Below are 15103 nucleotides of genomic sequence, written 5' to 3'. Positions count from 1 at the left end.
TAATTAACTGTGACTACTGCCACTGATGTTGCTTAGTACTATTATCATTCTATCACCACTGTTATTATTACTATTACTGTTATTATCATCTGCATGGAGCAGCAGCAGCAGCGATAATAGTAAATTAATGGTAGTATTAGTAATCATAATAGAATTATGTAATAATAATGGCAATACTAATAGTAACAGTAGTAGTAATTAACAGCACCAACAGTTATATATAATAACTTCTTCCACTATTAATTAGTAGCGATAGTAGTGGTAACAGTAGCAATAATTGCACTTATAATAATAATAATAATAATAATAACGGTAATGATATACTACTATTATAAATAATAACTAATGGTAATGATAATTGTAAAAATAAGAGTCATAGCAGCAGCGGTAAGTAGCATTGGTAGTACAGGTTGGAGCAGCAAGAACAGCCAGCAACAACGACATCAGTAGTTGATTATTGATAATAATAACAATGATAATGATGTAATGATAGGAGTAATAAAAATAATAGCAGAAGTAGTAGTAGCAGTAACAATAACAAATATAATAACAATAGAAATAGTAGCTATGATAATACCAAAAGCACTTACGGATTTAGTACTAATGAGAATTACAATAATAACGATTGCAGTAGTAGCAAAAACAGTAGTAGTAATAGTGGTAACACTATCGTTAATACTATTATCACATTAAATAATATTGCCGCTATTACTAACATTGTCAACGGCACTACTACTGTTACAGCTGATATTACTAAGACTATAAATAACACATTTACAAGCACTGTTTACACCCGACCACCGATACAACTATTCCATTACTACTATTATTATTATTATTGTTGTTGCTGCTACTACAAATACCACTCTCGTTATTAATTTTATTACAATCACTGTCATTTTAGTATCTCCTTAGACAAACGCCCACTAACATTGTTATTAGATACTCGTCAAACAAATTATTATCGTCATGACTATTGTTGTTATTGTTACTAGTAGTATCATCATTATTATTATCGTTATCGTTATCGTTATCGTTATAATTATCGTTATCGTTATCATTACTACTACAACTACTGCTGCTGCTACTGCTACTGCTACTGCTATTTCTACTGCTACTGCTACTGCTACTGCTACTGCTACTGGTACTGGTACTGGTACTGGTACTGGTACTGGTACTGGTACTGGTACTGGTATTGGTACTTGTATTCGTACTGGTACTTGTACTTATACTGATACTGATACTGGTACTAGTACTGGTACTGGTACTGGTACTGGTATTGGTACTTGTATTCGTACTGGTACTTGTACTTATACTGATACTGATACTGGTACTAGTACTGGTACTGGTACTGGTACTGGTACTGGTACTGGTACTGGTACTGGTACTGGTACTGGTACTGGTACTGGTACTGGTATTGGTACTTGTATTCGTACTGGTACTTGTACTTATACTGATACTGATACTGGTACTAGTACTGGTACTGGTACTGGTATTGGTACGGTAGTGATACTGGTACTTGTACTTGTGCTGGTACTGGTACTGGTACTGGTACTGGTACTGGTACTGGTACTGGTACTGGCACTGGCACTGGCACTGGCACTGGCACTGGCACTGGCACTGGCACTGGCACTGGCACTGGCACTGGTACTGGTACTGGTACTGGTACTGGTACTGGTACTGGTACTGGTACTAGTACTAGTATTGGTACTGGTACTGGTACTGGTACTAGGTACTAGGTACTTGTACTTGTACTGATACTGATACTGATACTGGTACTGGTACTGATACTGGTACACTACTACTACAACTACTACTACCATTATTATTACTACTACTACAACTACTACTACTATTACTACTACTACTACTACTACTACTACTTATTATTATTATTATTATTATTAATTTTATTAGTATTTTTATTATTTTTATTATTTTTATTACGTGCACTATTATTGTTATAATTCAATGGTTCCATGGAACCTGAGATATCTGAATAGAAGCTTATCATGAACTAATTTCGATGAGTTACACAGGCAGCTTTTCACAAGCATTAGAATATAAATTTCATAAATTATATTACCGAGACACCTGAAATCCACTCTACTTATATAGAGACTTCGGTGAAGGACTTATTTAGAAATAAACAAAAGAAAGGGCTTATTTATCTAAGAATATAAATTGCAGAACAATATATTTCTGTTTAAATATAGTTAGTCTTCAGGTATAATCAGAGTAAATATAGTGTCGAAGAAACGAACTAAGGAAAATGCATTTTTAAGTTTTAATAGACCCTTACAAAGATTTCAGATTTCTTTTCTAACTACTCGCATTGGAATAACATAGTACCAACTCACGTTGCACTCGGTGGAAGTCTTTTGGGACAGCGACACGAAGCGCCAATACTTTTTTTCTTTTAATTTTTTTTGTTTTTTTTGTTTTTTTTGTTTTTTTGTTTTTTTAGACAAATACGTGATATAATGTATATTTAAAGTTGTATAATTTACTTATTTAGCTTTTGTGAGCTTTCTAACAAGTTGTTTAGTAAGTGAATACTATTACACTAACATTATTAGCAGTGATATTAAAAAGTAGACAAAATATTAATAAGCGTCCTTCAAAATATTACAAAATGGGCATTGTTAGGTGTACATCCTTCTTCGATAAATTTCACCTGTTTTTTTAGTAATGTCATATAAAGTTAGATTGTTAAATGTAATTTCTTCGAAGGATACTTTGAAGAGAATAATTAAGATCTGAATAAAACGCATTGAGTAATAAAAACGACATTGCTTCTGGTGTAATATAAACGTGTAAGCTTTTTACTATATATAAAAAAAAAATTTAATGTTTATGACTGAATAAACTTGTCAGTCTATATAATACAATCTTTGTCCATACAGCATTTGCTTTTATTACCAACGTCAATTATTAATTGGTAAAAAACGTTTTTTAGTACCGACTTTCTTTGGTTTCCAAACTTACTACTGGGAATTTTTTATATTTTAAGTACTTTTCTATCTACTTACACATCTATCAATAATTTCCCATCTACTGAAGATTATACATAAATTTATTACATCCTACAACTTTTTGAATAATTGTGGAAATTCTAACATATATGTTTTTCAAACTTTTGATTTTAAAGAAGTAACCTTTTAAATTTCAGATAGTCCCAAAACGAAATTTACCAAACCTTTTTGATCCCTTCATTTATTTACAAATATATAGTAACCTAATTTTTTCTGATTTAAGAAAAACAGTTTGATTTGTGTGTCGAACGTTAATGGCTCAAATTTCCATGGTAATCTTTACGTATCAATAAAAACGTAGAATACAAAAAATGATCAAAACTTTGAATACTCAAATGATAAGAAGCCCTGAAAAGTAACAACCCTAGAAAATCTATCGAATTTCACACCAGTATTTGAGAAATGCATCGGCACTTGACATAGATAGAGATTAAAGTTTTATGCTCACATGCTTTTTTTTGCGAACCCGCAAGATCTGTTTTATCTGCATGGCAGATTGTAAAAAGGAGCTTCAGTCTTGTCAATTGAACAAGACTGCAGGTCTGAGGGCGTAATGATGTACTTCAAAATATCAGGAAAAAAATATTGTGCAATGAATAAACACTTTTTTCTCATCGGTATGGTTATCAGTCCATTCAGGTACTTTGACGTTGAAATCATACACATACACGCACACATGCACGCACCGTACAAGCAAACGCATATACACATATGCATGTATGCACAAGATGCCGCACAAATCGTCCATGTACACACACGCACGCAACGGAGGGGGAGGAGGCGATGAGACTTCATAAGGCGTCGCCTATAGACCTCAATTCTACATCTCATTTTCACCCCTCTTGTATCATCAAACCTCCCTCCCAATGGTCCAATCAGAAATGTACACTATCGTCAACGTCTTACTTTGTTTTCCTTGATTAATCTATCGAATTTTCGAGGTTATATCTTCTTGTTTTTTTTTTCTTTTTTTCTTTTAAATTAATTCATAGTGACGTAGAACATTACCATTTTCAACAATAGATAATGAAATCCATTTGCAGATAAAGTAAAATAATCAAATAGGACTCGTATTAGTCCTAAACGCAATATTTGTTATGTATTATACATATAATATATACTATTGGAAGCTGGTATGTTGGCAGACGAGTGTTATTGAGCATAGTGTAGCCACACACATAAAGACGGCACATACGCATGTCCATTATTGGTTGAACAGTTACAATTACTCCCCGATAACTGCCACGCATTCAGATTCAGGCTGTTGGATACAGTAAAAATTGTATACATGGCCGAATTGACCTACGGAATAAATACTCTGTGTTCATCCCCACCACTGAGAGGAGATTCCTCTTGACACACCACAAAGTTTGGCAGCCGAGAAGGACCTTCCCTCTTACTTGTCCGTCCTTTTCTACGTTCGACAGTCGATTCGAGCTATTTCTATAATTAGAATGCCAGGCTTGGGGTCCTAAATTCTCGGGTATATATCTAACTTTTACTGTATCAACTTAACGTATCAACGCGACATTAGTAGGATTTTCATATTCTTTGCAGATATTTAAATCCTACTATTATGTAAGCGTGTGCCATATCTGGGGGCTTCGAGACCGTCTAAGGCAGAGCTGCAGAACATCTGGCAGGTTTCATAGCCACGTAGTATAATTGCAATAACTCCGACGTCCCTGTTCGTTAGCCACTTCCCACGCCCCGTTCCGTTCCGTTTTACGTGGCGGCATAAACAAAATACAATCAATATACGGATCGAATGTTAGTTTCACTACCGCTCATCGAAGGCTGCCCCACTATCACTTTAGACGAAAATGAGAACTTCCACGATGAGCTATTAATGCTACGAACGAAGGAAATGGAATAAACGTGATAGTCAAACATGGCTACTGGGGCTGCCAGTTATACAGCTCTGTTCGAAGGTATGGACGGGCGGAGCAAGCCTTGTAACTCTTTTTGCCCATGTGCTAACCCGTCAGCTAGCTTTCAATAGTATATGGTACTAAGCTGTCGTATGTTATACGCGAAGTTATTATTATAACTTTGTTCATTCTTCGAAAGTACCTGCGCAGTACTAGTAAAAATGACTACCACCGTTGTGATTTAATATTTTTGTTTTTTTTTTGTTTTTTTTTTTTCCTTTCGATGACACAACAAAAACTATGTAGTAAACGTAAGCTCGTTACCATTTCGCTTTTTCTAGTTACGTGAGAAATTCAATTACATTACGTATAATTATTTCTCATCTTATACAACCAACAATTGAAAAAGCTAGTAACATTGTATAATAATTGTACTATATTTCACTGTACCGATTGGATTTAAGCTGTAACGCACCTAAGAATAATCTTTGTTACATGCTGATAACATTTTAATTACATTATATTGAAGAATAAATAGATGAAAAAAAAAAAAGAATTCAAATTGTTCTAACAAAATAAATTTTCCGTCACTAAGTAATTATCAAAACCTTTGGCTCGAAAATTCGAAACATTCTTCGCGAAAAGAAACTTTGATTCTCAATTTCAAGTTAAAATTTCACATATGTATGAACTTTTTTTTTTTGAGTATGATCTCTTACGTATATCAACCAATGGGAAGTGGTATATTTCTCCTCAATATCAATCACTTTACAAAGAATAGAGAGAGATAGAGACAGACACACAGATAGGCAGGCAGACAAAGATAGCTAGAGAAAAAACATCGAATTGCCATTTTCGTTATAACTCTATAATTAGTAAATGGTAAAGAGACACGCTGGACATTGGCACGACAGGTGGCATTTAGATTTAATATAGAATAAAATTTACGTTATTGCGATAACATTTGGTATCGTTTTTGTTGTCGTCGCAAGAACTCGGACCCCGATATACTACCCCTTTAAAGGTTTCTGGGCATTTGTCGATGAAGAATCGATTTTTAGTCGAATCAAATAGCTTTTAAAAATTTTCATCGGGACTCGAACAATACAGTCGAACACAGTAATGAATGGTAATTAATGTTTCGTATCGTAAAAATTAACGATAACAATAGTAATCAATTAATACAACATAAATTAACGATTACTATTTAAATTAATATTTAAATCGTTGTTGTCAAACTGAATACAATTTCATCAACAAACGTTCAAGCCATTAATAGTTACGATAACATATAACAATAACTACTATTCGCGTTGTTTCTGGTATTCTTAGTAGCAATAATTATCTAAGGGGTTCTTGCTATCATTACGTTTAAACTGATTAAAATTCTACTAAAAAGTCGATTCTCTATCTCCGGTGCTAATGGAAGAGGTAGGTATAGCCCGTAGCATCGACGCGGTCCTCGCTTAGTTTCCTTAAGAGGTCTTTCATTCTTCTTATTTCTTCCTCTCTTTTTTCTTTTTTTTGTTTCATTTATATCTTATTCCTTTTTGTCACTTTTTCTGTTTTGATTAGATTGGTACAGTCTACGTTTGATATATAATACGCATTGCAGTCTCGATTAAAGAAAACTGTTCAGAGCAAAAAAGTGGAACACTCGTGAGACCATCAATCATAATTTATACTTTCTTACACGCGCATTATTAAGAAAGGGTTGGCAGCGTCACATTTAAAAGCAGCCGACGTTTTATTTCTTTTCTTTTCTTTTCTTTTCTTTTTTTTTTTTTTTTTTTTTGTCACAGCTAATGGCTGCGGTGTATACGCATAGTTTTTTTACTTTTTCTATATCGTTTGTGCTTCAATTCCCAGAATACACAACAGGAGTTGAAATTTATATTATTTTAATTAAACTGTTTGCACATCGATGTTTTAATATTGATCACGTGCGCGCGCACTTTCTACGTTATATATTACCATAATTGAAGCAAAATTGTAATGCACACTGATGCAATACTCGAAAATCAGAGTACACGGTCACGAGTGACATTTGTAAATACAAAATTTTCCACGCATCGTAAATTTGAAACGTTAAAAAGGACAATGCGCATACAACATTGTATCAGTTATATTAATTTACGAATCAAAATATAGGTAATATGAGTTTGTTAAATACAACGCGTATATAAAAAATACACATTAATGACATTAATTCCATTACTAGATTAAAACAACAACAGATACTAAATATTGAAAAATACAACACAGTACTCGTTTCAAGATGAACGTTCACTAGCATATTACAGCATACATGTTTGATTATTGAACATTTCGTTATAGAAATGATGCGCGCGCAGTAATAAATAAGAATTAAGGAATATTAAAACATCGAAGAATTGTAGCATACTGAATTACGAACTTAAACAATGAAACATACTAATAATACATGTTTGTTGAATAAACGGAATATTAGCAAAGAATATCATTGAGACATATATTAATAAAAACGCGACCTGCACAGGAAGAATAATACTAATTCAATAATTAAAACTTCATGAAATGTGTCTATCGAAAATGATACGTATGTGCACTAGCTATGTACATATACGCGCATATTGACGGATGTAATTAGTATTATCTTAAAATACCGAAACACCAAAAAGTTGCAACATAAGCAATATAATGATAATACTAATTGAAGGTTTAAAACAACATAGTACGCGGTCATCACATAGTACGCGCAGTAATAACAACATTTTTACGCGCGTCGTTAAATGTAGTCGGTTACTACCCTAAACCGTCGAGAAAACACGGCGCACACCGAAAGCCTTAAAATTCATAACCATACTCCCTCCCTCATAAATTCATTCGTTGAAAAGAAATCAAATTAGATCCCTGTTACAGCCGGAATTACGCGTCGTATTTGGGTGTACACATACGCGACACTGATTTAAGTAACTTATATTCGTGAGAACCGGCCCGCCTGACAATGCGCAATATAATTGACGTATCGTGAAGAATGCTTGGTCGTCGCACGAGTGATACCGCTCCTCCATGCGGCACTCTACATCGACTCACCTCCCAGAAGATCTCCGGGTAAGTACGAGTTCAGAGAACTGGGCGTAGTGCGTTGTTGATCGTTGCTGTCGATGCCAGCGTTGCTCCAAAGAGAATTACTACTCGGTGGAGCACCCCATAATTGACTGGAACTGCCACCCCATGTGTCGGGTGGTGGACCAGTTTTGTTCGATGGTCGCAAACCCCAACCTGCTCCAGCTGTCGCTCCTGCTTGCTGTTGACCTCCATGACTTAGTTGTTGCAGCAGAGTGTGTACCTCGCTGTCGGCTGGCGATTCTGCGAAAATTGTTGTGTTGCCCAAGACGCAATTATTCAGAGCACCTTGTGCCTGGAACATAAGAAAAATTTCTCTTAGTAACTGTTTTCCTCGTAACACTTTCACATTAAACGTGATTAAAATGATTTACTGCCAAAAGTCAATTTATTCTATAAATATAGAGGGTGTTCGGCCAACCCTGGGAAAAATTTTAATGGGGAATTCTAGAGGCTAACATAAGACGAAAATCAAGAATACCAATTTGTTGATTGAGGCTTCTTTAAGAAGTTATTAACGTTCAAAGTTTCGCCTGTAGAGCGGCAACCTGCGAACAGCTACGTGCACATGATAGTGGTGCTGCTCACTCACTGACGTATCGACAGCCTTATTACAGTTTTCTGAGTGAGAGCCACTATCGTGCGTGCGTAGCTATTCTAAGTTGCCGTTCTACAGGCGGAACTTTAAACTTTAATAACTTTCCAACGAAGCCTCAATCAACAAATTGCTATTCTTGATTTTCGTCTTATTTTGGCCTCTAGAATATTCCATTAAAATTTTTCCCAGGGGTGACCGACTACCTTGTATACTAGCAGTGTGAGAAAATTTTATGAACACTCCAAACATACTTCTTACATTCAATTAGCGCATATTAGAAATATTTTTTTCAGTTTCTTGAAATGCAGTCTATCTATTGAGCTACTATTACTGTTTTTACATTATATATACTTGCGTGTGAACGATATCCGCTCCAAATTTAGTTTTGTTATAATATTTTCTAGTATGTTTATTAGTGTCCTCAATCTTTACAAAATTATGTCTTGAACTTAAACGAAAAACTTTCCTGGCAGGTTTACGTTTATAAATACTTAAGATGATATTATCTGACTTATACAACTGTGTGAAGAAATGATCCATGTTATTTTTATTTTGTTTTACTATTTTTGACAGTTCCCCCTTATTTATAGATACAGTCCCACCTAGAATTGTTTTCTTGACTAGTAATTTTGTCATAAGTGGCATACTTGTAAAAAATTATCAATGGTTATGGTTTCAGTTAGTCGTGGGTTAGTCCACTTTAGTTTATTCAAGAAAATGTTCAGAGATTCATACCCATTTCTTACACGATACCAGAAATAATAAACTGTATGACAATCATTTATATAATTTTCCGGCATTATAATTGAAACAATATAAAACAAACTGCGTAGATATGCTAAGAATAAATGGGACATGTGTTTCGAAGAAAATGAAGAAAACTAAATTGAACAAATGTGAAATAATCGGCCAATATGCAGGTTTAGTTGGTATTACAAAATGGTGTAATAAAAGATGCGTTATTTTTGTATCCACATTTCATAATAAAGATTTGAAAACAAAAAGAATAGAGAATACTATTTGTGTCTTAAATTGTAATAGGTAATCTCAGATAGTTGATCGCAAAGATCAATTCCTTCAACCTTTAAGTCAATTACAATTCAGAATGGCGCGGGTAGAAGAAACATTTCTCAAGTTCCGTGAAGTAAATACGAAGTAGAACAGAACAACAAAAAATCAATACAATACCTCGTTTAACAGAACGACATTTTATTCGAAAAGATGCACCGATGGGGACAAAATCAAATCTGCAAAGACGTTGTAGTCTGTACAAAAGGAGGTAAAAAGAAAGACTTAAGATATTGTGAAAAGAATGACGTGGAACTGTATGAATGGTTGAGAGGTATCTGGGTGTAACGCTGATTTTTCAATTGGCTTTAGCTTAAGAAACTGAAGATATTGGTAGCCGGTTTTGGGAACCTATGATTAATAACTTATTAGATAGGTAAATTAAAAATACTAAACCTTAATAGCCTCGTCTCTTGACGAATACTTGGTTAATGCAATTCCATGATTAAGGTATAAGCGGAAGTCCTGAACAGGACCGTGCTGCATACAAAGAGTTTTTAACGTAGAACCATCGATCTGAGGCGTCAGATTCTTGAGTAGTAACCAAGTGGAAACCCAGCCAGCATTTGTGCTTGATTGAAAACCCCAAGAACTGGACGATCTGCCGACAGTGCCAAAACCTGCCCAGCCGTTGCTCGTATTTCCTGTGGCTTTGCTACTTAGACCTGGCGGTGGACCACGAACTTTGCTCATCGGTGCTCCCCAGAGTTCCGAAGTGACTGCAGTCGGTGGCGGAGCAGATTCACCCCAAGTATTTTTTGAGCTGAAATCAATTTTCACCACTTTTTAAATCAGTTTCAGACACGATAGAAATAATTTGTTTTAATCTTTTCAGAAATTTAAATTTTAAAAGGAACCTCAAGAAAGAATGTATATTATTTCATCAGTTTCTTTAGTTTTTCTTTTGTGGAATTGATCAATTTGGTAAATGAACAGTTCAATTGTGGAACACAATATTATAATATCAATTGATTAAACAATGCATGGAGGCACGATTTTGATCTTATTTATTATACATTGACCGTGTATATTTATCGATCGTATTTATACGCACACGATATAAAAAATTAACATAACAGAGTTTCTAAAAATTCTGTTTACAAGTCTTTCTGAGTTTCACTATTTTGACAAATTTATTTCAACGAAGAAACAATTATAGGACATTATTTCAGTAAAAATGAACGACTATGAATACTTGTGCAGTTGACATTAAAAGAAATTTACCTCGTGAACAATGCACTCGGCGTAGTGGCGGGTGGATTAAATGTCCATGTAGAATTACTCAAACTTGGTATCGACGTATCAAGATTGGTAGGTTGTTGCGGCGGCGGTGAAGTTTTGCTACTTAAAGAAAAAATGGCATCCGGATCTTTGATCGTTGCTATAGACAGTGGTGAACGGACCACAGAACCGGGAGTAATGCTTGGATCATCCTCGATGCTCTTCATCTGGGTACCCTAAAATAAAATGAAATATAGGTGGACCCGAATAAATTTCAGTTTTCGAGATCTTTACTCAAGTAAACTACGAGTCGTTTAAGATTCTCCAATTGATTCGATGATAAAAGAAAAATAACAAAATGGAATTTTGTTAACAATCGTATACTATACAGGGTGTTCGACCACACCTGGGCAAAACTTTAATGGGCGATTGTGGAGGTCAAAATAAGACGAAAATCAAAAATACCAATTTGTTGATGGAGGTTTTGTTAAAAACTTATTAACATTTAAAGTTCCGCCAGTACTGAATTTTTTTCTCGAAAATGCGCAAGATTTCGGGGGTATGTCTATTCACCAAAAATGATTGTAATTGACCCCCGCAACCGAAAATAATTTTTCCAGAACGATTTGAAATTTTTTTTTTCGCCGAAAAATTTAGGCACCCAATTTTCGGTAAGGAATTTTTTTTCTCGAAAGCGCGTAGGATTTCGGGGGTATGTGTAATGGTAAAAAATGATTGTAATTGACCCCCGCAACCGAAAATAATTTTTCCAGAACGACTTGAAATTTTTGAATTTAATTGTTAATAACTTTTTAACGAAGCCTCAATCAACAAATTGCTATTCTTGATTTTCGTCTTATTTTGGCCTCTAGAATCTCCCATTAAAATCTTTCCCAGGGGTGGCCGAACACCCTGTATATCTTATTCTGAGGAACTACTATCGGAAGTGCAATGAAGCGTAGATGAAGCTACCAAGATGTAGTTAAAATAAAAAACTCTGCTAATTTCTTTAAAAAATGAAATTTACGAACATCTAAAAATACTTCAGGACATCTCGATTCACTTTTGTTTAATATAAACTCTTATTTAGCGGAGCACTGGTTTCAAAAATATTTTAAACGTCATTTTGAGGTGTCTGAAAAGAAAGATTAAGAATCACCGTTCTAGATTATGTCAGATGCATTTATAATTTATTAAATTTTCCTAAATTAAAACGTTAAAAGGTGGCCCTTTAAAGAATCTAACGATTCATTATATATTTATATTTTGTTACATTTATTAATATTATAGGCATATGTTTAAAATACATGTGTGTCTGTATTTTAAACATTATTATATTATACACAATTTTCATTTACTTCTTCAATCGTTGCTATTTAATACAATTTCTGATAAGATACTTATAGAATCTATCCAATCGAAACTCAATTTTATTTGAATGTTAGAATCTATACCATATAAATAATACGGTCTTATGCTTGTTAATTTAAAAACTTTGATCCACTGATTAGTCTCTTCAAGGAATTAAGTATAAATGCCTTCAAATCTTGAATTTTGGGCCTCTTAACAATACATAAAAGTTTATTTAGAACAACTTAATAATAAATACTAATTATTTTGATTTCAATTTTGAGAACAGAAGGGACTATGAAGCATTATTTAATAATTGCTTATCTTGAACCATTTTTAAGGATTGTTGAATAGTCACACTGTTAGTTAAATTTGCATGATCACGTAATTTTTTTTGTTGCAAACAAACCATTATTATCGTGATTGTTAAAATATTTATATACAAATAATACTTTAGGCTCGTTTAAATTTGTATATACAATAATTCTCGTGTTACCTATTCATATTATAATCCCGACGAATTAAAATTAGGACACAAGAACTTTTCTTAAAAATATCCTTTTGTTTTATGTCGGTACAATATACTAATTGCAAAAGCCACATTTTTATTTTCTCACTTACAAAACTGTAAGGCTGTCGATACATCGGTAAGTAAAGTTTCTCATGCTGAATGAGAACCACTAGGACCAACCTGTCGCGAGCTATCGCGCGCACGCAGCTGTTCGTAGATTGCTGTTCTACAGGCAGAACTTTAAACGTTAATAACTTTTTAACGAAACCTCAATTAACAAATTAGTATTCTTGATTTTCGTCTTATTTTTGCCTCTAGAATCCCCCATTACCACTTTTGGCATAAAATTGCTAGTTTAAGAGATATTTTCATTTAATAACTGCAATATTTACATAAAAATATCTCCTAAACTGCAGTAAGACATTGAAGTACCAAATAAAAATTACTTGAGCTTAAAAAAATTGTTTTACCTTTTTTTTATGATTGTTTTACACAATAGGCATATGTTTATCGCGGGAACAATTTTAAAAATTCTTACAGCCAAAAATCGAAAATTGTAGAAATTCTGAAATAATTAAATATTATAATGGGTTATTTTTTTCTCCGCATTATTTTTATATTTTTACAAAAAACTGACTCCATTGTTGAGTTAAGATTTTCCTGAACCCACCGCTTCGCAACCAACATGTTAATGCGCCTGCCTCTTTGACTTTATTGTTGTTTAACTTTAAACAATCTGATACAATTTTATAATCATTAAAATGGCTGAATATCATCGATCGATTACATTTTATTGTTAAAAATTAACCCGTTGAAGACAACTATATACTTAGAAGTTGTCTTCCTACAGTATGTAACGATATTGGAAATGGATTACCTTCCATGGCTTGCCGGGCTCAAATTCAGGTACAAGATCAGTAAAAGCAGCTGCACCAGTTGGCTGCCAATCCTTTCCATCAGTAGAATCCGTATTACCTGGATCTGACCATCCACTGTCTCCGAGTCTGGTCGACCATGTACCATCTCCTTGACCCAACAAAGGATTCATGTTAGGACTACTGTGTGATTGTGTCAAACCAGCCGATGTTGCTGCTGGCTTACTAGTTGTTCCTGGCGCTCTCGAGAACTCATTCGAAACTAACTCCCCGTCCTTGTCCAATGACGGTAACTTCCACTGGTTCAGTCTTGATTGTTGCTGACTCTGTAACAACGAATAACAATTATCATTTCAGCATCCATTTGAATTTAGACAATAATGTGAGTATTGAGTCATCCCGTAGAATAAAATTGACATCGACAATCTACAAGTCTTGAAAAGAAATAACCGCGGAAGAAAATTTGAAAGAAATTAAAAGAGATATCGAGGTATTCCCACTTTAACCCATAATGTGTATATTATGTAATATAATAGATTAATATATGAAAAAGTTACTCACGATAGGAGGTTCCTTGTTCATTGTCAATTCTGTAAAGCTATTTTGCAGTGCTGACATGGGATCATGCACAGAACTCTTATAATATTCCGAGCTCTGGGACGGTGGCACAGGATGTTGTTGCTGTTGCTGTTGTTGTTGCTGTTGTTGTTGCTGCTTCATGAAAGTAGCTTGTTGCACAGCGATTTGATTTTGTAAATTTGCTATTTGCTGCTTCGTCTTTGTAATTTGTACACTAATCTGCAGAACCGATTGGCCATTACCCTTCATTGTACTTTGCATTGAATGCTGTTGATGAAGTTGCTGCAGAACTTTTATCTGTTGCAATAACTGGTTCAGAAGTACTAAAGTTTGAGGCGCAAGTGCTTGATTTAGAATTTGATGATTTAAATAACCTTCTTGGACGGCTAACTGAATTTGTTGCACTAACATACGCAGCTGTTGGGTACTCGGTTGATTTTGAGGAGTTCTAGAAGCCTGGAACAAACAAAGAATTAAACACGTTTGAACAACTGAAATAAATTGTATTAGGACCTTGAATAAGTTCTCGCTGTTTCTTTTACAAAATAAAAGCTTTATTTAAATTATAAGGAACAAAAACATTTCATTGAAAGTATTGCCCATCACTAGCGACCACTTTCTCCCATCTTTCTGGCAGTATATGAATTCCGCGTCGGAAAAACGACATGTCTTTTGAGGCTATCCAAGAATCGATCCATTTTTTAGCTTCTTCATAAGAATGAAAGCTCTGGTCAGCTAGGCCACGTGCCATCGAACGGAATAGGTGAAAATCAGAAGGGGCTAGGTCAGGTGAATACGGCGGGTGGGGTAGAACTTCCCATTGAAGCGTTTCCAGGTAGGTTTTCACTGGTTTTGCAACATGAGGCCGAGCGTTGTCATGTAGCAAA

General features: G+C 34.4%; 1 protein-coding gene across 5 annotated transcripts in view; it reads right to left on the bottom strand.

Moving 5' to 3' along the window:
- Nucleotides 1–5183: 5183 nt before the first annotated feature.
- LOC122397370 overlaps nt 5184–15103 on the bottom strand; it is a 53027-nt gene continuing 43107 nt past the window's right edge. For 3 of the 5 annotated variants that reach the window (XM_043396493.1, XM_043396492.1, XM_043396494.1), the window contains 5 exons: nt 14199–14672; nt 13640–13963; nt 10905–11137; nt 10077–10443; nt 5184–8309 (listed from right to left, as the gene is read on the bottom strand). In XM_043396493.1, the coding sequence (XP_043252428.1) occupies nt 7968–8309; nt 10077–10443; nt 10905–11137; nt 13640–13963; nt 14199–14672 (1740 nt within the window). In that variant the 3' untranslated portion in view covers nt 5184–7967. The remainder of the gene's footprint in view (nt 8310–10076; nt 10444–10904; nt 11138–13639; nt 13964–14198; nt 14673–15103) is intronic. The other 2 variants (XM_043396496.1, XM_043396495.1) reach the window with 2 other exon arrangements.

The sequence above is a fragment of the Colletes gigas genome, unplaced genomic scaffold (assembly GCF_013123115.1).
Source record: "Colletes gigas isolate AHSC1104 unplaced genomic scaffold, ASM1312311v1 Colletes_gigas_Sc00009, whole genome shotgun sequence".
In the NCBI taxonomy this organism is placed as follows: Eukaryota; Metazoa; Arthropoda; class Insecta; order Hymenoptera; family Colletidae; genus Colletes; species Colletes gigas.
The sequence above is the reverse complement of the archived record's forward strand: the minus strand, read 5'-3'. Positions and strand labels throughout refer to the sequence as shown.